Consider the following 22666-nt stretch of genomic DNA (forward strand, 5'->3'; position numbering starts at 1 on the left):
CCCCCGCCATTTTTCCAGCGAGTAGAAGAAGGGTGAGGCGCGGTCCAAATCTTCCAGGATCTGGATCCGCAACCTCACGTACGCGCCTCGGGACCCTATGAGCTGCAGGTCCCTCAGCGCGCCCTTCTTTTCTTTGTCCGCCTGCCACAGGGCCGGGTCCACGACGGCATGACCGAGGCGGGACTCCAAGTCGAGCACCTCCCTCTCAAGGCGCCTGATCTCGGCTTCCCGCCTCTTGGTCGACCCCTTCGCGTACTCCTGACAGAAGACGCGGATGTGTGTCTTGCCCACATCCCACCATAGCCTCAAGGAGGGGAAGCCCCCCTGCTTCCTTCTCCAGCCGGCCCAGAATCGACAGAACGAGTCCCGAAATCGCACGTCCTCCAGCAGCCGGTTGTTAAAGTGCCAGTAAGCGGACCCCGCCCGCGTGCGGAGCGGAGTAAACTCCGCCCACACCAGGCGGTGGTCCGAGCACGGCACCAGCCGCATGGAGGTCGCCGAAACGCGGGAGACGTACGCCTGCGAAATGTAGAGGCGGTCGATTCGCGACCCCCCTCCTCCAGACCTCCACGTGAAGGCGCTGGAGTCGGGATGGAGATTCCGCCAGACGTCCACCAAGTTAAGGGAGCTGATCAGTCCCCTCAACGTCTCCGACGCTTGGCCGCGCTGGGGACCGGAGCGATCCCCCACCTCGAGGGTGCAGTTAAAATCCCCCCCGAGGATGATGCACTCGCCGTTATCGATGGAGCTCAAGCGAGCGGACACTTCTTCAAAGAAGCGTGCTTGCAACGCACCGGGCCTGGGCGCGTACACGTTCACAAAGTGGAGCGGCACGCTACCCAGGCGAACGGCGAGGTGGAGCAAGCGGCCCGGCCCTAGCTCCTTGACCCCCAAGATCTCCGGCTGAAAAGTCGGGGCCAACAAGATAGCCACCCCACTAGAAATAGGGGTGAGGTGACTCATGTAGACCCCACCCTGCCACTCCAGGAGCCAGGTGGCTTTGTCTCCCGGAACGGTGTGAGTTTCCTGCAGAACGCTCACCGCGTATCTCCCTTCCCTAAGGACTGAGAGATTGTGAAATCTGCGGTGAGACCCCCTGCTGCCGTTGATGTTGAGGCTGGCTATGGTTATCTTCATGTCAAAGGTACTTAAAACCCGTCACCAACAGCTCACTGTGAGGAGGGAGTGGAAGTGCACCTGGCCTTCCACTCCCCCAGCAACCCACTGAGGAACACATTAAACTGGCGCCTCTCAACCAGTTTCACGCCCGCGCGCTTGCCCGTTATCTTCAGGGCAGCACGGACGGACTGGATGATCAGCGCCAGATTCGACCAGCGGTCGAGAGCCAGCTGAACTTTATTGCGGCAGCCCCTGCAAACCGCGAGGAAATCCCGGAGTTCTGCCGTGGGGATGAGAGGAGATTTGGTGGGAGGTACGAGGGACTCCACCACCTCACTGGCGATGGAATCAAGATCATCCTCCGTGCCCCCCACCGAATCCCCATCCTCCTCCGGGTCGTCACCGCCAGCGGCCGACACGCCCACCGCACACTGTGGGGCGGACGTCCCGGCCGCGCCAGCTGGTCCCGCCTCCGTCACGATCCCACCCCCAGGATCGATGGAGGAGGAGTCCTCTCTGGGTTCTACTGTGAAACTGGAGCCTGTGGGCGCCAGAAGTTCAGGACCCCCCTCCACCTCCGTCCCCAGGCCAATGAGTGGTCCAGGGGAGACAGAAGTTCCCGACTCCGGAAATTCAGCCGGAGCCGAGACCGGAGGCGGCGAGAGGAGGCCATCTCCCGCTCCGCCAGCACCCACAGGCCCAGCAGATGGGGCAGCATTCTCGGTTATAACCGGGTCAGGTGTCTCCAAGTTGGTGGTGGACTCCGGCTGGGAGGGCCGACCCTCTGGGGCCTCACCCTCCCCTTCACTCAGGGCACCCGACCCAGTAGCAGTGGCAGAATGGGCGGCGTCCCCAGGCTCCCCCACCACAAGCAGGGCCCAACTTACTCCTTCAGGAGGGGCTTCAAGTACCGGGGCCTTCCCCTCCCCTCCATCCTGAGGAATAGGGTGCTCCTGCCTGGACTTTGTAGACTTGGTGGTGGCGGTAGGGGAAACCTGGGGACCCGAAACAGGAGACAGCTCCCCTCCAACAGATGGGCCCTGCGCCTCAGGGCCCCTCGTTACCTCTGTGGAGGGGTGCCTTCTCCTCTTTTTCGCACTAGGGCGCAGAGGCTCAGAGACCTCCATGTCATCAGAGGCCTCCGCACCCTCCTTTTTTTTGGTCACCCTCGGCCTGAGCCCAGCCCTGGGACAGGTGGATTCCGTGAGAACGGGCTTTGGGCTGAGCTCAGGCTCGGGTTGTTTCAATGTGTTCAGGGGACGAGCCTCTTGATGTTTCTTTTGCCTCCGCGTCTTCCTTCCACTTGGACGGGCACTCCCCTCCCCGCTGGAGGCTGTGAAAACCACAGCCTCCGGAACCGACTGAGCGGTGTCTGTTGGATGTGTGGGGGGAGTGGGAGGACCCTGGGCCGCCGAGGTGGAGCTGGCGGCCGGGAGGTTGGGGCAGTTCTTACGAACATGCCCCACCCCCTTGCAGACATGGCACCGCGCCCCGTCCGAGGTCCAAAAGACACGGTAGGCCGTCCCCTGGAACTCCAAATTAAATTGGCCATCCGAGTCCTCCTCCCGCGCCAGCTGCATAAATACCTGGCGGCGGAAGGAGTAGACATGTTGGAGGCTGTGCTCCCAAAGACCAAGCCGGACTGGGGTGATCCCCGACCTCACCTCCCCCATGTGGTGCAGGTGGGGAAGGAGGAGCTCACTGGGAATAAAGGGCGGGACGTTTGATAAGATTATCCGCTGCGCAGTGGCCCCTAGAGGGTGCACCGGCAGGAAAGTCCCACCCACAGTGAGCCCTTTACTCCGGGCCAGGGACACCGCCCGCTCGGTCTTCAGGAAGAACACAGCCTTCCCGTACATTTTTGAGGCTGCCACAATGGCCGAGGGGCCGACAACCTCGGCCATTGCCTTTACGCAGGCCTCTATAGACATATTGGGGTTGGGTTAGCTCTTTACCCCATGGCTTGAAGTAATTAATTTAAAAGGTGACGGGGTCACACGGGTGGCCACAGAGGATACAGCCGCATAGGTATGAGAAGGCCCCGCCACCGGTGATGATGGGCTTGCCATGGCTCAAGAGCCAAACCCACCCCCAATTTGCAGGTAAACAAACAAGCAAACAAACAAACAAAGAAACCAACTAGGAGGTTTGGGGAGAGGCTGAGGGTATACAGGAAATGGGAAAGACAGGCTGCAAGCAATGACTTTGCTTTTTTTCCCCTTAAAGGGTGGTACTCAGAGCACTGTAAACACTTCTGGTCTTCTGGTTGCGGGAGGGGTCTTCACCTGGGTCAGCCGAAAGCTGCCCAAGCTCTAGTTCGATCCTTATGTCTCTATTAGCCAGACAGCTTCAGCTGACTCAGGCTGGGCAATTGGGGTGGGGAGGGAGCTTCCCTGCAACTTTAGTGCAACTGCACAGCTCCCTACAGAACTGTATAGCCCCCACCCCTTGTTCTTCTGGCCTCTTTCACCTCCCACAGCAGTCCAAATGAAATGAAAGTTTGGTGCTCGACACCCACCTCGAAATACAGCCTTTTTCAAAGTCTTTCCTCCTCTGCAGCAAAAGTTGTTGAAAGGTTTTTGCAGTTCCCTCCTCAGCTCTCCCTCTCCAGCAGCACCTTCAGCAACTGACTGCAGCACTGTCAGCTGCACCTCGTTGAGGCACTCAGCACTCAGTATTCCCAATCAGAGAGGAGCCAATCCCCGTGCTGTACCTGTCCTGGGAGTGTTTGATGGGGACAGTGTAGAGGGAGCTTTACTCTGTATCTCAACTGTGCTTTACCTGCTGCGTGAGGGTTTGACAGAATGCTGTAACTAACAGCCCTCAATTTGATAAGCACAAAGTTTAAACAAATCACAGGCAAGCTCTGGACACCTAACTGCAAGTCACCATCTGTATGGAAATGAACAGCCTGTGCTCCTGTCACATGACTGAGAAATATATTCCCAATACTTGCAGCAGTTACAGAGTGTGTGTATTTACCTTCATTGGAGGAGGCACCTGAGGCAGGAGCGCTGGTCGCAAGCGTTTCTTGCTCTGAGTGTGTTTGGATGCATCGTCCTCATCGACCGTTTTACTCTCATCCTTTTCTGATGCAGTGTTTCCAGTGAACTGACAATCAAAAGGAAGACCTGAAACCTTAACATCACAGACTGCTGACTCTAGATACACAGCTACATAACAAACAATTCCCTCTCGGCCTTGTGAATTCCACTTCCTTGATGCTGTCACACACAACCTGACTTCCCTGCAGGGAGTGTAATTTTTTTAAATTCTTTCATGGGATGTCGGCATCGCTGGCTAGCCAGCATTTCATGCCCATCCCTAATGGCCCTTGAGATGGTGGTGGTGAGCCACTTTGGCTTGTTAGGCAGTTTAGAGTCAACCACATTGCTGTGGGTCAGGAGTAACATGTAGGCCAGACCAGGTAAGGACAGCAGATTTCCTTCCCTAAAAGGACATTTTTTATGACAATTCGTTAGTTTCATGGTCACTATTACTGATACGAACCTTTCATTCCAGATTTATTTAATTAATTAAATTTAGATTCCTCAGTTGCCATGGTGGAATTGAACTCATATCTCTAAATCCAGGCCTCTGGATTACTAGTCCAGTAACTCAAGCACTATGTTACCAAACCCTTAATCTCTGAGCCTTGAATATGCAGATGGGAGCTTGGTTTAATTATTACACCTGAAGGATGGCACTTACAACAATGCAGCACTCCCTCAGTCCTGCACTGGACACTCAGCCTGAATTATGGGCTCAAACCTCTGGAGTGGGATTCCAGCTCTCAACCTTTACAACAAAGGTTGGAGAGATACCAGCCATGTCAGGCGAACAAGATGATTTGCAATAGAATCATTCCAACTTCCGCTTTATGGTGAATTAAAATCACAATCAATAAGCTGCAGGAGTTCAGTCATGAATGGGAATAAGCTCTGGGGCAGTCAGGCAGGCATCCTAAGCAGGAAATCCTCAAAAATTCATCTCCACTGAACCGAAGAGCAAATTGACAGCTAACTCACTGCATGACTAAGAGAGTTAGGAGAAAAGCATTTCTATTACACACAAGAGCTCCCACATGCATACAATAAACCTTTGCGGAGGATTGCCAACTCTTCAATTAATCTTCAATTCCTGGACACTCCAGGGGAATCCTGGAGGATTTGCAACCCCACCCTTAGGGGGTGGGGGGTGTTCTGTCTAATTCACTGACACCTGTTTGTCACATACCAGAGATCGTTTGGCATCTGGGAGAAACTGGCCAAACTCAGTCAGCAAATCCTCCTGGCCTCTGAACAGGTTGGCAACTTTCGCAAAGACTTCATCCTCAGTCATGCCGCAGTAAGGTTTTCCCTTGGTATCCTTCACAATCAGCTGCTCCTTCTATCAAGACAGAAGATACAGGATGAGGGACGACAGTGCTGGCACAGGCTGAGAATGGAACTGGTTAGATGCAAAGTAAATCTCCATCAATATGACAAGCACATTCCTCCCCATAGCAAGACATTTCATTTCCTGCACCATGTGAGCTTTCTGACATTCCACAAAATGTACAATAGAAAAACAGGCCATTCAGCCCATCTAGCCTATGCCAGTGTTTATGCTCCACACAAGCCTCCTCTCACCTACTTCAACTAATCACATCAACACCTCCTTCTATTCCTTTCTCCCTTGTGTGTCTATCCTGCTTTCCCTAAGTGCATCTCTATGTTATTCACCTCAACCACTCCCTGTGCCAGCAAGTTCCACATTCTCACCACTCTCTGTGCAATGAAGTTTTCCTTACTGGATTTATTAGCGACTACCTCATTTATGTCATCTAGTTTCCCCCAAAAAGCAAAACATCTTCACAACGTCTATCAAACATTTTCATAATTTTAAAGAACTCTATCAGATCATCCCCACCCCAGTCTTCTCTTTTCTAGAAAAAGAGGGCATTCTGACCCAACAAAAGCCCCACAGGGGTTTGACTTAGTGGGTTAGCACTCCCTGAAGCTGGGTTCAGTCATCCTATACTCACTATATTTAAGTCTGGCTATAATCAGGGGTCACAAAGTGAAGGCAGGGTCTGAACACAGGGCAATTACCACCAAAGATGGTGGGAGCCCCGTCTGGCTCAGATCCCTGACCCATCTGTCTGAGCCAGGATCACACCCAGAGGGTTAAGGGTTCTGTAGGGTATTCAATAAAAACTTAAAATTAAATAAACTCACCAACAGAAAACTTGGCAGGTTTATTAGAACAAATACAACAGGAAATTTTGAGCATTTAGAAGAACTGTATCAACCTTTATTTCAGTGGAAATGTTAACCAAGTTTTCAAGTTTTCTACTAATCGTCAGAGAAATATGAGGCTGCAATTGCTTTCCTTTTGGAGAAAATGTGGAAAAGTTAGATTTTTTAGACGTGTGTATATATCTTCTTTTTAATACATATATGTGGGTGTATGTGTTGTTAGGACTGAAGGCGGGAGCAATGCACTGTCAATTCAGTCCCATCTCTCCACAGGTCGCAGCATAGCAGCATATTATTAAAGTTTTCCCACCCAACCGGAAAACAGCTGAATTAAACCCTCTAGTAACCCCTGGAATAAAACAGACCAAACCAGGTATCTTTAGACAACAAATTCTTTTTTTCTTTCTTTTGGGCCTCCTTATCTCGAGAGACAATGGATACGCGCCTGGAGGTGGTCAGTGGTTTGTGAAGCAGCGCCTGGAGTGGCTATAAAGGCCAATTCTGGAGTGACAGGCTCTTCCACAGGTGCTGCAGAGAAATTTGTTTGTTGGGGCAACAAATTAACTATTTATTAAAACTAAATCTTAAACACTATTAAGATAAACCTATGTCTAAAGACAACAAATTAACTATTTATTAAAACTAAATCTTAAACACTATTAAGATAAACCTATGTCTAAAGACTTTATAACTTCTTATTTTAACCTAACTTCCCCATTCACACACATACACTCAAAAATCACTGTTAACTGGGTTCTTTTAAAAAATGATGTTTTAAATATTAGCTCTTTCTTGAGAATAAATAAATAAGTCTTTGTGGGTTATGTTCCTGATGGGTGAGGTTTCCTAATGTGAAAATAATCAAATGCCACTCGAAGTCTTCGACAGTCTCTCAGTCGAAACTTTACTGCGAATTCCAGAAAATACAGTCAAGAGAGTGTTAATCTTGAAGCAAAGACTCAGGTTGGAAGTAAAAAAATAAAATTTGCTACCTCCAGCAATACAAATGGTCTCTTCACAGAATCGTTACAGTGCAGGAGGCCATTGGGCCCATCATGTCCGCACTGGCTCTCTCTGAAAGAGCAATTCCCTCCATTCCATTTCCCTGCCTGCTCCCCGTAACGCTGCACATTCTTCCTTTTCATATAACTGTCTAATTCCCTTTTGAATGCTTCAATTGAACCTGCCTCCACCACACTCTCAGGCAGCGCATTCCAGACCTTAACCACTCGCTACATGAAAAAGTTTTTCCTCATGTCACTTTTGCTCCTCTTACCCAATACTTTAAATCTGTGCTCTCTCGTTCTCGATCCTTTCACAAGTGGGAACAGTTTCCCTCTATCTACTCTGTCCAGACCCCTTATGATTTTGAATACCTCTATCAAATCATTTCTCAGCCTTCTCTTCCCCAAGGAAAACGGTCCTAATTTCTCCAATCTATCTTCATAACTGAAATTCCTCATCCTTGGAACCATTCTCGTGATTCTTTTCTGTTCTCTCTGAAATGCCCTCATGTTTTTCCTACAGTGCGGTGCCCAGAACTGGACACAATACTGCAACTGAGGCCAAACAAGTTCAACAAAACCTCCTTGCTCTTGTGCTCTATGCCCCTATTAATAAAGCCCAGGACACTATGTTTTATTAACCGCTCTCTCAACCTGTCCTGGCACCTTCAATGATTTATGCACATATACACCCAGGTCCCTCTGCTCCTGCACCCACTTTAGAATTGTACCCTTTATTCTATATTGTCTCTCCATGTTCTTCCTACCAAAATGAATCACTTCACATTTCTCTGCATTGAACGTCATCTGCTACCTGTCTGCCCATTCCACCAACTAGTCTATGTCCTTTTAAAGTTCTACACTATCCTCCTCACAGTTCACAATCCTTCCAAGTTTTGTATCATCTGCAAACTTTGAAATTGTGCCCTGTACACCAAGGTCTAGGTCATTAATATAGATCAGGAAATGCAAGGGTCCCAACACTGATCCCTGGGGAACTCCACTACAAACCTTCCTCCAGCCCGAAAAACATCCATTCACCACTACTCTGTCATTCAGCCAATTCCGTATCCATGTTGTTACTGTCCCTTTTATTCCATGAGCTACAAGTTTACTCACAAGTCTGTTGTGTGGCACTGTATCAAATGCCTTTTGAAAGTCCATGTACACCACATCAACAGCATTTCCCTCACCAACCCTCTCTGTTACCTCCTCAAAAAACTCCAGCAAGTTAAACATGATTTTCCCTTAAGAATTCCATAGTTAAGGCTTTCCTTAGTTAACTTGCATTTGTCCATGTGACCATTGATTTTGTCCCGAGTTATTTTTTCGAGAAGTTTTCCCACCACCGAAGTTAAACTGACTGGTCTGTAGTTGCCTGGCTTATCTTTACATCTTTTTCGAACAAGGGTGTAACATTTGCAATTCTCCAGTCCTCTGGTACCATCACCGCCCTCCACCCCCCACCCCGAGTGTAAAGAAGACTGAAAAATTATGGCCAGTGCCTCTGCAATTTCCACCTTCACTTCCCTCAGTATCCTTGGTTGCATCTCATCTGGCCCTGGTGTTTTATCCACTTTAAGTACAGACAGCCTATCTAATACTTCCTCTGTATCAATTTTAAACCCCACTAGTATCTGACTGACTTACCTTCTCTTTCAAAATTGCTTGGGTTGCATCTTTTTCCTAGGTAAAGACAGATGCAAAGTATTCATTTAATACCTCAGCTATGCCCTCTGCCTCCATGTGTAAATCCCCTTTCTGGTCCCTAATCAGCCCCACTCCTCCTTTTACCACCCTTTTACTATTCATATACCCATAGAAAACTTGGGATTTCCTTTAATGCTAGCTGCCAGTCTCTTTTCATGCTCTCTCTTTGTTTCTCTTATTTGCTTTATCACTTCCCCTCTGGACTTTCTATATTCAGCCTGGTTCTCAAATAGTATTTTCTACCTGGCATCTGTCATAAGCACACTTTTTCTTCTTTATCTTAATCTTTACCTCTTTTGTCATCCAGGGAGCTCTGGATTTTTTTTACCCCACTTTCCCCCTTCGAGGGGACATACCTTGAACTATCTCTTCTTGAAGGTAGCCCATTGTTCATCTACCGGTTTTCCTGCTAGCTTTTGACTCCAATTTATTCGCCCCAGTTCCATTCTTACCCCATTGAAGTTGGCCTTCCCCCAGTTAATTCTTCTTACTCTGGATTGCTCTTTGTCCTTTTCCATAGTCAGCCTAAACTTTATGATACAATGATCACTTTCCCCTAAAGGCTCTCCTACTGATATTTGATCCACTTGGCCCACCTCATTCCCAAGAACCAGGTCTAGCAGTGCCTCCTTTCTCATTGGACTAGCAACATACTGTTGCAGAAAATTCTCCTGAACACACTCTAGGAACTCTTGACCTTCACTGCCCTTTACACTACTATTATCTCAGTCTATGTTTGGGTAATTGAAGTCCCCCATTATAACTACCCTATCATTTTTGCACCTCTCTGTAATTTCCTTGCAAATTTGTTCCTCCACATCCTTCCCACTAACTGGTGGCCTAGAGACAACGCCGAGCAATGTAACCGCACCTTTTTTGTTCCTTAGCTCTAGCCAAATTGATTCTGTCCTCGATCCCTCTGGGACATCCTTTTTCTCCAGCACTGCAATGCTCTCCTTTCAATACTGCCACCGCTCCCCCTTTTTCCCTTTCCTATCTTTCCTGAACACCTTGTATCCAGGAATATTGAACACCCAGTCCTGCCCTTCTTTGAACCTGGTCTCTGTTATAGCCACAACATATTTCCGCATGGCAATCTGTACCTGTACCTCACCAATCTTATTAACCATACTCTGTGCATTCACATACATGCACATTAACCCTGATTCAGACTTTATTACTTTCTCCCTTACTCTGACCCCAACTAATAACTTACTATTCCTTACTCTAGTGCTATTTATCTCCCCCAGTATTCTGTGCACCTTGGTATTCCTCTCTGATACTTGCTCCTGGTTCCCACACCCCTGACAAGTTATCAGTTTTGCTTCCTTCCAATCTGAGCTCCCTCTCAGGTTCCCATCCCCCTGACAATTTAGTTTAAACCCTCCCCAGCAGCACTAGCAAATCTCCCTGTGAGGATATTCATCCATCTTGTACAGGTCCCACCTGCCCCAGAACTGGTCCCAATGTCTCAGAAATCTGATGTCCTCCCTCCTACACCAGTTCTCCAGCCACGTGTTCAATCGCTCAATTCTCCTATTCCTATGCTCACTTGCACATGGGACTGGGAGTAATCCTGAGATTACTGCTTTTGAGGTCCTGCTTTTTAATCTCCTTCCTGGCTTCCTAAAATCTGCTTTCAGGACTTCATTCCCTTCTTACCTATGTCATTGGTACCAATGTGGACCACGACCTCTGGCTGTTCACCCTCCCCCAGAAGAATGCAGCCACTCCATGACACCCTTGACCCTGGCACCAGGAGGCAACACACCATCCTGGAGTCACGTTTACTGCCACAGAAACGCCTGTCTGCTCCCCTAACGAATCCCCTATCACTACTGCTCTTACACCTCTTCCTCCCCTCCTGTGCAACTGAGCCACCTGTGGCGCCACAAATTTGACTGACTGCACTCCTCTGAGGAGCCAGCACCATCACCAGTATCCAAAATGGAAAAGCAATTAGCAAGTGAGATCATATCAGAGTACTCCTGCACTACCTGCCTGGTTCTCTTAGACTGCCTGGCAGTCACCCATTCCCTATCTGCCTGCATGCTCCTAATCTATGGTGCTATTCACGTAGTCCTCCGTCTCATGGATGCACAACAGTGACTCCAGCCGCCTCTTGAGTTCCGAAACCGGGAGCTCAAGCTTCCGCAGCCGGTGACACTTCCTGCAGATTTGTTTGTCTAGGACACATGGTGCGTCCATGACATCCCACAGGCTGTACATTCCACTCGCAGAGCTGCCCCACCATACCACAACTTTACAGACTATTTATTATAAGTAGAACAGCTTACCAGGTACTCACCAACCAGTTCCTTCCACTGCACCAAAGCAAGAACCAAATACTGGAAGGTTAAAAAAGTAGAAAAATGGAGCACCTCCTCCCCCCTTCACCGAACTCGAATCTCCACACTCAGCTTGGGATCTGCACACCGTCCTCAAAAAAAAGGGCTTTTTTCCTCCTTAGGCAATTAACATGGCCTATAGCTCATTGTAGAATTTCTGCTGAGAAACAGACAGCTCTTCTCTTCAGTAGCACGTTTCACTAGTGTCTGGTTCAGACTTTTTTTTTACAGTTTTACACACAGTCAAATCGAACCATTATACCACATGACCTTTCTCTCCTGCAGTGGCCGAGGTAACAATGCAGCTGGCACACTGTGCCTAAGAAATCCAAAGGTTTCTCTCTCTGTCTTAAAGGCACACTGTTTTAATCCGAGGAGAAAATAAATACCGTTCCGTGACAGTGTACACACCGTATATATCTATATATAGGCTTATAGACTCTATAAAAGGCTTCTTGCAACAGGTTTGCAGAATCAAACACAGAAAAATATCAAAGCATTGAACAGGAACCTTCCCAAAAACACACGTCATCAACAGACACCCAGACTCTCGAAGCACGGTTTGTAGCTACACACCTATGAAGAGTGAAGGAGCAGTTAGAGGAGTGTCGGGATGGCTGGTGAGACCAGTGTCACGGGGGGGGGGGGGGGGGGGGAGGAGAGAAGGGCGGTGCGGAGAGTCGGGGAATGGTAAAATAAACAGAGACAGGCTCATAATTAATACCATTTAACCTACAATTACAATAGCAGCAATAGCACACCCTTGCTCTCTCCCACCCTTTCCCCATTTGTTACTCCTCATCCGTTCAACTCTTCCTCCTCCATGCAGTCTTCAACAAGACAGGGCCCTACGTCTGCCAGTTTGTCTCTGTAACCACTGGGCAGTCTGAAAGCTCACCCCCAGGTCACCCAACACTCTACCTCTCACCCACACCTACCTTTAGCTCTCTGTCCTGCTCACAACAACAACGACGACTAAATGTCTCCGTTAAGTACTCCAAGGTATGAACTCACTTATCTCTCTGGAACAAACTTATCATTCAAAACTTTGCTGCTCATATTCTAACTTTGTTCACCTATTACCCCTGAGCTCACAGACCTGTGTTGGGTCCTGATCCAACAACATCACAATTTCTAAATTCTCATCCCTTATTCAAATCCCTCTATGGCCCACATCCCTCTCTATCTCTGTAATCTTCTCCAGCCCCACAACCCTCTGATTTCTCTGCGCTCATCTAATTCAGACCTCTTGTGCATCTCCGATTTTAATCACTCCATTAGCAGTTGTGCCTTCAGCTACCTGGGATGTAAGCTCTGGAATTCCCTCTCTAAATCTTTCCACCTCTCACCTCCTTTAAGAAACTCCTTAAAACCTACCTCCTTGACTGAGCTATTATCTGTCCCAATATCTCATGTGGCTCAGTGTCGATTTTTGTTGATAATTGCTCCCGTGAAGCACCTTGGGACGTTTTACCATGGTAAAGGTGCTATATAAATGCAAGTTGTTACAGTTAGTGAGGAATCACAGAGGCCTGAAATCAGTTTAGTTGATTTTTACCTGATAAGTGTGAAGAATCTCCAGGAAAGATTTATAAACCTCAGGACGCTCCAGGTATCGGTTTTTGATTTTATTCACGTAACTTATTGCGTTGTCGAACTCCACAGGATGCGGGTCATTTGATCCCAGGTCGTCATGGTGATCCAGGAGTCGCGGATTAAGTTCCTCACGGATTGGCCGGCGCTCCACACGCTCATCCTTGTGGCCTCCCAGGGGGCTCTGGGATGGAGCAGGATCAGCTCTGGTAACCGGAGTGACGGCAGCACTGGCAGCATTAATGGGAGTGGCAACGGTGTGTTCATGAGCTGCTTCAGACAGCACCTGTCGGGGAGAGAGAGAGCAGGCAGACTGAGCCCAGGGGCTATTTCCACACACAGACTGATGGGCCGTTGGCGGGAGCATTGCAACACCACAGGGGCCATACCACGGGAGCGCCGCGATGCCAGAGAGGTCATACCAGGGGAGTGCCGCGCTGCCAGAGAGGTCATACCACGGGAGCGCCGCACTGCCAGAGAGGTCATACCAGGGGAGCGCCGCGCTGCCAGAGAGGTCATACCAGGGGAGCGCCGCGCTGCCAGAGAGGTCATACCAGGGGAGCGCCGCACTGACAGAGAGGTCATACCACGGGAGCGCCGCACTGACAGAGAGGTCATACCACGGGAGCGCCGCACTGCCAGAGAGGTCATACCACGGGAGCACCGCACTGACAGAGAGGTCATACCACGGGAGCGCCGCACTGCCAGAGAGGTCATACCAGGGGTGCGCCGCACTGCCAGAGAGGTCATACCACGGGAGCGCCGCACTGCCAGAGAGGTCATACCACGAGAGCGCCGCACTGCCAGAGAGGTCATACCAGGGGAGCGCCGCGCTGCCAGAGAGGTCATACCAGGGGTGCGCCGCACTGCCAGAGAGGTCATACCACGGGAGCGCCGCACTGCCAGAGAGGTCATACCACGGGAGCGCCGCACTGCCAGAGAGGTCATACCATGGGAGCGCCGCACTGCCAGAGAGGTCATACCACGGGAGCGCCGCGCTGCCAGAGAGGTCATACCACAGGTGCCCGCACTGCTGGAGGGAAAGCCATTCGCCTGAGATTTTAAAGCGAGGCCCTGTCTGCAATTCTCAGGTGGACGCATAAGATCCCATGACCACTATTTGAAGAGCAGGGAAGTAATCCACAGTGCCCTGGGGCCAGTATTTATCTCTCAGCTGACATCAATGAAACAGATTCTCTGGTCATAATCACCTTGTTGTGGGATCTTGCTGTGTGCAACTTGGCTCACACTTTTCTTCTTAAAATAGTGCAAAGGTGACTACAATTCCAAAGTACCTCATTGCCTGTAAAGCATTTTGGGACTGTCCGAGGTGGTGAAAGGCGCACTAGAAATGTAAGTATTTCTGTAATCTGATTCGAATGGCCCTTGACATGTGATTTTAGATAAGGGTTAGCATTACATTATTTAATCAGGAGAAAGCAAGGGACACAAGACAGGCAGGCAGCCGCGCGCACAGAGAGAGAGAGAGAGAGACAGAGACAGAGACAGAGAAAGACAGAGAGAGAGAAAGAGAGACAGAGAGAGAAAGAGAGACAGAGAGAGACAGAGAGAGACAGAGAGAGACAGAGAGACAGAGAGAGACAGAGAGACAGAGAGAGACAGAGAGACAGAGAGAGACAGAGAGAGACAGAGAGAGACAGAGAGAGACAGAGAGAGCGAGAGACAGAGAGAGCGAGAGACAGAGAGAGCGAGAGACAGAGAGAGCGAGAGACAGAGAGAGCGAGAGACAGAGAGAGCGAGAGACAGAGAGAGCGAGAGACAGAGAGCGAGAGACAGAGAGCGAGAGACAGAGAGCGAGAGACAGAGAGCGAGAGACAGAGAGCGAGAGACAGAGAGCGAGAGACAGAGAGCGAGAGACAGAGAGCGAGAGACAGAGAGCGAGAGACAGAGAGCGAGAGACAGAGAGCGAGAGACAGAGAGCGAGAGACAGAGAGCGAGAGACAGAGAGCGAGAGACAGAGAGCGAGAGACAGAGAGCGAGAGACAGAGAGCGAGAGACAGAGAGAGACAAAGAGAGAGAGAGACAAAGAGAGAAAGACAGAGAGAGAGAGAGAGAGAGACAGAGAGAGACAGAGACAGAGAGAGACAGAGACAGAGAGAGAGACACAATAAACTTCTACCTTTCTTGTTTAAATCTAAGGAAATCTGTTTGATTTCTTTGCCTTACAATTGGAGCAGTGAACAGGGATTCACTAAGGGGGAGCTAAAAAAACAGTTTTTTCAAATTAAACCTAGCTACGGTTAAACCAGGCAAAGGCTGAGACGGGACCCCCATTCTAACCTGGTTGTAACAGAGACAGACAGAGAGAAGGCGGGGCGAGAGAGACAGGAAGGCGGGGCGAGAGATAGATAGACAGACAGACAGAGAGATAGGCAGATGCGCGCGCACAGAGACACGGACAGATTTTTTTTATTCATTCATGGGATGTGGGCATTGTTGGCCAGGGCAGCATTTATTGCCCATCCCTAATTGCCCTTGAGAATGTGGTGGTGAGCTGCCTTCTTGAACCGCTGCAGTCCATGTGGGGTAGGTACATCCACAGTGCTGTTAGGAAGGGAGTTCCAAGATTTTGACCCAGCGACAGTGAAGGAACGGCGATATAGTTCCGAGTCAGGACGCTGTGTGACTTGCAGGTGGTGATGTTCCCATGTATTTGCTGCCCTTGTCCTTCTAGTTGGTAGAGGTCGCAGGTTTGGAAGGTGCTGTCTAAGGAGCCTTGGTGCATTGCTGCAGTGCATCTTGTAGATGGTACACACTGCTGCCACTGTGCGTCGGTGGTGGAGGGAGTGAATGTTTGTAGATGGGGTGCCAATCAAGCGGGCTGCTTTGTCCTGGATAGTGCCGAGCTTCTTGAGTGCTGTTGGAGCTGCACCCATCCAGGCAAGTGGAGAGTATTCCATCACACTCCTGACTTGTGCCTTGTAGATGGTGGACAGGCTTTGGGGAGTCAGGAGGTGAGTTACTCGCCTCAGGATTCCTAGCCTCTGACCTGCCCTTGTAGCCATGGTATTTATATGGCTAATCCTGTTCAGTTTCTGGTCAATGGTAGCCCCGAGGATGTTGATAGTGGGGGATTCAAAGAACAAAGAACAAAGAAAATTACAGCACAGGAACAGGCCCTTCGGCCCTCCAAGCCTGCGCCGATCCAGATCCTCTATCTAAACATATCGCCTATTTTCTAAGGGTCTGTATCTCTTTGCTTCCTGCCCATTCATGTATCTGTCTAGATACATCTTAAAAGACGCTATCGTGCCCGCGTCTACCACCTCCGCTGGCAATGCGTTCCAGACACCCACCACCCTCTGCGTAAAGAACTTTCCACGCATATCCCCCCTAAACTTTTCCCCTCTCACTTTGAAAATAGTGATAGTAATACCGTTGAATGTCAAGGGGAGATGGTTAGATTCTTTCTTATTTATTTTATTTTTTTATTTAGAGATACAGCACTGAAACAGGCCCTTCGGCCCACCGTGTCTGTGCCGACCAACAACCACCCATTTTATACTAACCCTACAATAATCCCATATTCCCTACCTACACTAGGGGCAATTTATAATGGCCAATTTACCTATCACCTGCAAGTCTTTTGGCTGTGGGAGGAAACCGGAGCACCCGGTGAAAACCCACGCAGACACAGGGAGAACTTGCAAACTCCACACAGGCAGTACCCAGAATCGAACCCAGGTCCCTGGAGCTGTGAGGCTGCAGGTCATTGCCTGGCACTTGTGTGACGCAAATGTTACTTGCCAGTTATCAGCCCAAGCCTGGATATTGTCCAGGTATTTCTGCATTTCTACACGGACTGCTTCAGTATCTGAGGAGTCACAAATGGTGCTGAACATTGTGCAATCATCAGCAAACATCCCCACTTCTGACCTTATGATTGAAGGAAGGTCATTGATGAAGCAGCTGAAGATAGTTGGGCCTAGGACACTATCCTGAGGAACTCCTGCAGTGATGTCCTGGAGCTCAGATGATTGACCTCCAACAACCACAACCATCTTCCTTTGCGCTAGGTATGACTCTAGCCAGTGGAGGGTTTTCCCACTGACTCCAGTTTTGCTAGGGCTCCTTGATGCCATACCCGGTCAAATGCTGCCTTGATGTCAAGGGCAGTCACTCTCACCTCACCTCTTGAGTTCAGCTCTTTTGTCCATGTTGTAATGAGGCTGTAATGAGGTCAGGAGCTGAGTGGCCCTGGTGGAACCCAAACTGAGCAGGTTACTGCTAAGCAAGTGTTGCTTGATGGCACTGTTGATGACACCTTCCATCACTTTACTGATGATTGAGAGTAGGCTGATGGGGCGGTAATTGGCCGAGTTGGACTTGTCCTGCTTTTTGTGTACAGGACATACCTGGGCAATTTTCCACATTGCAGGGTAGATGCCAGTGTTATAGCTGTAGTGGAACAGCTTGGCTAGGGGCGCGGCAAGTTCTGGAGCATCGGTCTTCAGTACTACACAGACACAAAGAGATGCGCGCGTGCACACAGGGGCACAGAGAGATGCGCGCGCGCACACAGGAGCACAGAGAGATGCGCGCGCGCACACACAGGGGCACAGAGAGATGCGCGCGCACACAGAGACACAGCTCTGCTGGACATCAGGGAACCCATCTGGAAAGGCCACGATCCAGCACACATACCTGAGTGTCGGCCGGGGTGGGTCCGTGCACACTCACTGCCTTGTTCTTCTGGATCTCTATCCTGTAACCTGGTGGCAGGAAGGCATTGAACCCCAGAATAAGGTCAGGGTGTCCCTGGAAGAGCCGTGACACCCTGTCAATCACACCAGGCGTATCGATGCTGCAACCCGGAACAAGAAATACTTAGTAACATGATCAGGTTACAGCATGACTGATTTAACACAAACCCCTCCCAGCACCAACAGCAACACTTCAAACTGTCAAACCCAATGCATAAATTCATCAGTTTTCCTGATCAGCCTTATCTGCATGGTTCCCCTGCACTCAATGCCTCATCTTCAGCTACTGTCTGTTCCATCATTCAGTGAGAGGCAAGAGAGAGAAATGAAGTTGGTACTGAGGAGCTTGGATGATGAACAGCATCGCCCTGAATATAGGAATAGGAGGCAGCCATTCAGCCCTTCAAGCCTGTACCACAACTCAGTCAGATTACGGATGATCTATATCTCAACTCCATTCATCCGCCTTAACTCTGTAACCTTTGAGACCCTTACCCAACAAAAATCTGTCAGCTGTAGCTCAGTAGGTAGGACTCTTGCCTCTGAGTCAGAAGGTTCTGGATTCAAGTCCCACTCCAAAACTTAAGCATACAAATATGGGCAGTACTGAGGGAGTGTTGCATTGTTGGTGGTGTCACCTTTTTGATGAAATGTTAAACTGAGGCCCCGCCCCGTCTGCCCTCTCAGGCAGACATAAAAGATCCCACATCACCATTTCCAAGAAGAGCAGGGGGATGTGTCTCCGTCGTTTGGCCAATAATCATCCCTCAACCAACATCACTAAAAACTGATCATTTGGTCTGACTGATGCTCTCTTTAATTTTTTCTGACTTTGTTGGCTGTGGTTGATGTGACATGTCTCACTCTGGCAGTATGTGTTGCAGGATTGTTCTGAGTTGTGGCTGAGCTGCACAGAGTGTGAAGATGTCAGATTACTGACCCTATGCTTGACCGCCAGGGCTGCAGTATCTCCGGTTGTTGCGCTGCATTTAAGCAACCGTTTGAGAGACTTCGCTGTCAGGAATGAGGAACTGCAGCTAGTTAAGTTAGTGCAGGTCCTGTGGGAAAACCTTTTCACACAGTGAGTGGTTAGGATCTGGAATGTACTGCCTGAGACTGAGGTGGAGGCAGGTTCAATCGAGGCATTCAAATGGGAATTGGATTGTTATCTGAAAAGAATATGGAGGGCTACAGGGTGGAGGTGGCACTAGGTAAATTGCTCCTTTGGAAAGCCAGTGCAGGCACGACGGGCCGAATGGCCTCCTCCTGTGCTGTAACAATTACTGTTTGTGAGATTTTGCTGTGCGCAAATTAGCTACCATGTTTCCTACATTACAACAGTGACCACACTTCAAAATAACTTTATTTGCTGTGTAGTGCTTTGAGATGTCCAGTGGTTGTGAAAAGCGCTATATAAATGCAAGTCTTTCATTCCTAATTTTTTGAACGCTCCAACTGAGTCCCAGCATCCACAGCCTTTTGGGAGGTTGGTGGGCTTGAATGAAAAGGGGAAAAAGCAACAAGCTGATGAGGATATTGCTAATGCAGCTTCTACTAGTGTGGGATATACTACATTTTCAGACTGTACTCAGTTTGAGGTGGTGGTACTCACAGCTTGCCCACTTACCTTTGTGATTTAAATTCCTTCATGATGTCAAGGAACTCATTGTAAACGGCTGGGTTGTTTCCGAATTGCATCTTAACCTGGTCCAGGTACGACAAGGCATCTTCTACCTGAAAAGCACACTAATAACGCATGAGGTTGTATTAACAGGACTATTCAGTACAAAATAAAGCACACCATTTTATCCTTGTACAAAAACCCTGCTTCCAGCACGTTGAGAATACTAAACCCCTCACATGGAGGCTGATATTGAGGTTTAAAACCTCTTAGCTACCCAGATAACCTGAAACAGCTGGGCCTGGATTCTGTAGAGGTAAGTGGACTTCAGGGTTATTTGATACAGGTTCAAATATAGTTAAAAGGACCAGACTGTGTTCCTGTGACAGGTTATTTTGTTTTGGGAAAGACCAGGGCTCACACGAGGGCAGTACCAGGTAAGGTGTTAAACAGTTCTTCTTTCCCCAGAGGATCATGGAACAATTTGCCAGCTTGTGCAGTGACTACTGATTCCACATACCTGCAAGAGAGAGCTGATACTGTTCCTGGGATAGAGATCATGCCTTAGATAAAATAATGATAAAATATTACTGGACTTTTTAAATATCTTTTATATCAGCAAAGTTAATGTGATCTCCTGGGTGAGCTTCAATCACCCAAGGGGGTCAGAGAGGAACAGTCCAGATTTTTAATCCTCTTTCTTTGCCTCAGGACCCCTGGAGAGTAGATGGCCGCTCATGGGTCGAAGGTCGAGAGGTATCTAATCACAATGCTTCAGGCATTACAAACATGTCAGAGAGTTATACAGCACAGAAACAGGCACTTCGGCCCATCGTGTCCGTGCCGGCCATCAAGCACCTATTTATTCTAATCCCATTTTCCAGCACTTGGCCCGTACCCTTATCTGCTGTGGCGTTTCAAGTGTTCATCTAAATACTGCTTAAATGTTGTGAGGGTTCCTGCCTCTACCACCCCTTCCAGATTCTAACCACACTCTGCGTGAAAAAACGTTTCCTCAAATCCCCTCTAAACCTCCTGCCCCTTACCTTAAATCTATGTCCCGCCGCTAAGGGAAAAAGTTTCTTCCTATCTACCCTATCTATGTCCCTCAATTTTGTACACCTCAATCCGGTCCCTCCTCAGCCTTCTCTGCTCCAAGGAAAACAACGCCAGCCTATCCAGTCTCTCTTCATAGCTGAAATGCTCCAGCCCAGGCAACATCCTGGTGAATCTCCTCTGCATCCTCTCCAGTGCAATCACATCCTTCCTATAGTGTGGTGACCAGAATTGTACACTGTACTCCAGCTGTGGCCTAACTAGCGTTTTATACAGCTCCATCATAACCTCCCTGCTCTTATATTATATGCCTCGGCTAATAAAGGCAAGTATCCCATATGCCTTCCTAACCACCTTATCTACCTGTGCTGCTTCCTTCAGTGATCTATGAACAAGTACACCAAGGTCCCTCTGACCCTCTGTACTTCATAGGGTCCTACCATCCATTGTATGTTCCCTTGCCTTGTTAGTCCTCCCAAAATGCAACACCTCACACTTCTCGGGATTAAGTTCCATCTGCCACTGCTCCGCCCATCTTACCAGCACATCTATATCATCCTGTAATCAAAGGCTTTCCTCCTCACTATTTACAACACCACCAATTTTCATGTCATCTGTGAACTTACTGATTATACCTCCTATTCTTCTTCTTTGGCCTCCTTGTCGCGAGAGACAATGAGTAAGCGCCTGGAGGTGGTCAGTGGTTTGTGAAGCAGCGCCTGGAGTGGCTATAAAGGCCAATTCTAGAGTGACAGACTCTTCCACAGGTGCTGCAGATAAAATTGGTTGTCGGGGCTGTTACACAGTTGGCTCTCTCCTTGCGCTTCTGTCTTTTTTCCTGCCAACTGCTAAGTCTCTTCAACTCGCCACGCTTTAGCCCCGCCTTTATGGTTCACAAAGAACAAAGAACAGTACAGCACAGGAACAGGCCATTCAGCCCTCCAAGCCTGCGCCGATCTTGATGCCTGCCGAAACTAACACCTTCTGCACTTCCGGGGCCCATATCCCTCTATTCCCTTCCTATTCATGTATTTGTCAAGATGTCTCTTAAACGTCACTATCGTATCTGCTTCCACCACCTCCCCTGGCAGCAAGTTCCAGGCACTCACCACCCTCTGTGTAAAAAAACTTGCCTCGCACATCCCCTCTAAACTTTGGCCCTCGCACCTTAAACCTATGTCCCCTAGTAACTGACTCTTCCACCCTGGGAAAAAGCTTCTGACTATCCACTGTCCATGCCGCTCATAACTTTGTAAACCTCTATCATGTCGCCCCTCCACCTCCGTCATTCCAGTGAAAACAATCCGAGTTTTTCCAACCTCTCCTCATAGCTAATGCCCTCCAGACAAGGCAACATCCTGGTAAACCCTCTCTGTACCCTCTCCAAAGCCTCCACGTCCTTCTGGTAGTGTGGCGACCAGAATTGCATGCAATATTCTAAGTGTGGCCTAACTAAGGTTCTGTACAGCTGCAACATGACTTGCCAGTTTTTATACTCTATGCCCCGACCGATGAAGGCAAGCATGCCGAATGCCTTCTCGACTACCTTATCCACCTGCGTTGCCACTTTCAGTGACCTGTGGACCTGTACGCCCAGATCTCTCTGCCTGTCAATACTCCTCAGGGTTCTGCGATTTACTGTAAACTTCCCACCTGCATTAGACCTTCCAAAATGCATTACCTCACATTTATGCGGATTAAACTCCATCTGCCATTTCTCCGCCCAAGTCTCCAACCGATCTATATCCTGCTGTATCCTCTGACAATCTTCATCATTATCCACAATTCCACCAACCTTTGTGTCGTCCGCAATCTTACTAATCAGACCAGCTACATTTTCCTCCAAATCATTTATATATACTACAAAGAGCAAAGGTCCCAGCACTGATCCCTGCGGACCACCACTAGTCACATCCCTCCATTCAGAAAAACACCCATCCACTGTTACCCTCTGTCTTCTGTGACTGAGCCAGTTCCGTATCCATCTTGCCAGCTCACCTCTGATCCCGTGTGACTTCACCTTTTGTACCAGTCTGCCATGCGGGACCTTGTCAAAGGCTTTACTAAAGTCCAGATAGACAACATCCACCGCCCTTCCTTCATCAATCATCTTCGTCACTTCCTCAAAAAACTCAATCAAATTAGTAAGACACGACCTCCACTTCACAAAACCATGCTGTCTCTCGCTAATAAGTTTGTTTGTTTCCAAATGGGAGTAAATCCTGTCCCGAAGAATCCTCTTTAATATTTT

The 22666-nt window shown here is 48.9% G+C and overlaps 1 protein-coding gene across 1 annotated transcript in view; it reads right to left on the reverse strand.

Moving 5' to 3' along the window:
- sin3b (SIN3 transcription regulator family member B) overlaps window positions 1-22666 on the reverse strand; it is an 80229-nt gene that overhangs the window by 39712 nt on the left and 17851 nt on the right. The window contains 5 exon segments of the mRNA XM_068015968.1: window positions 4102-4230; window positions 5356-5508; window positions 12980-13300; window positions 17680-17839; window positions 19366-19472. Coding sequence (XP_067872069.1) covers window positions 4102-4230; window positions 5356-5508; window positions 12980-13300; window positions 17680-17839; window positions 19366-19472 — 870 coding nt within the window.

The sequence above is a fragment of the Heterodontus francisci genome, chromosome 36 (genome assembly GCF_036365525.1).
Source record: "Heterodontus francisci isolate sHetFra1 chromosome 36, sHetFra1.hap1, whole genome shotgun sequence".
Lineage (NCBI taxonomy): Eukaryota > Metazoa > Chordata > Chondrichthyes > Heterodontiformes > Heterodontidae > Heterodontus > Heterodontus francisci.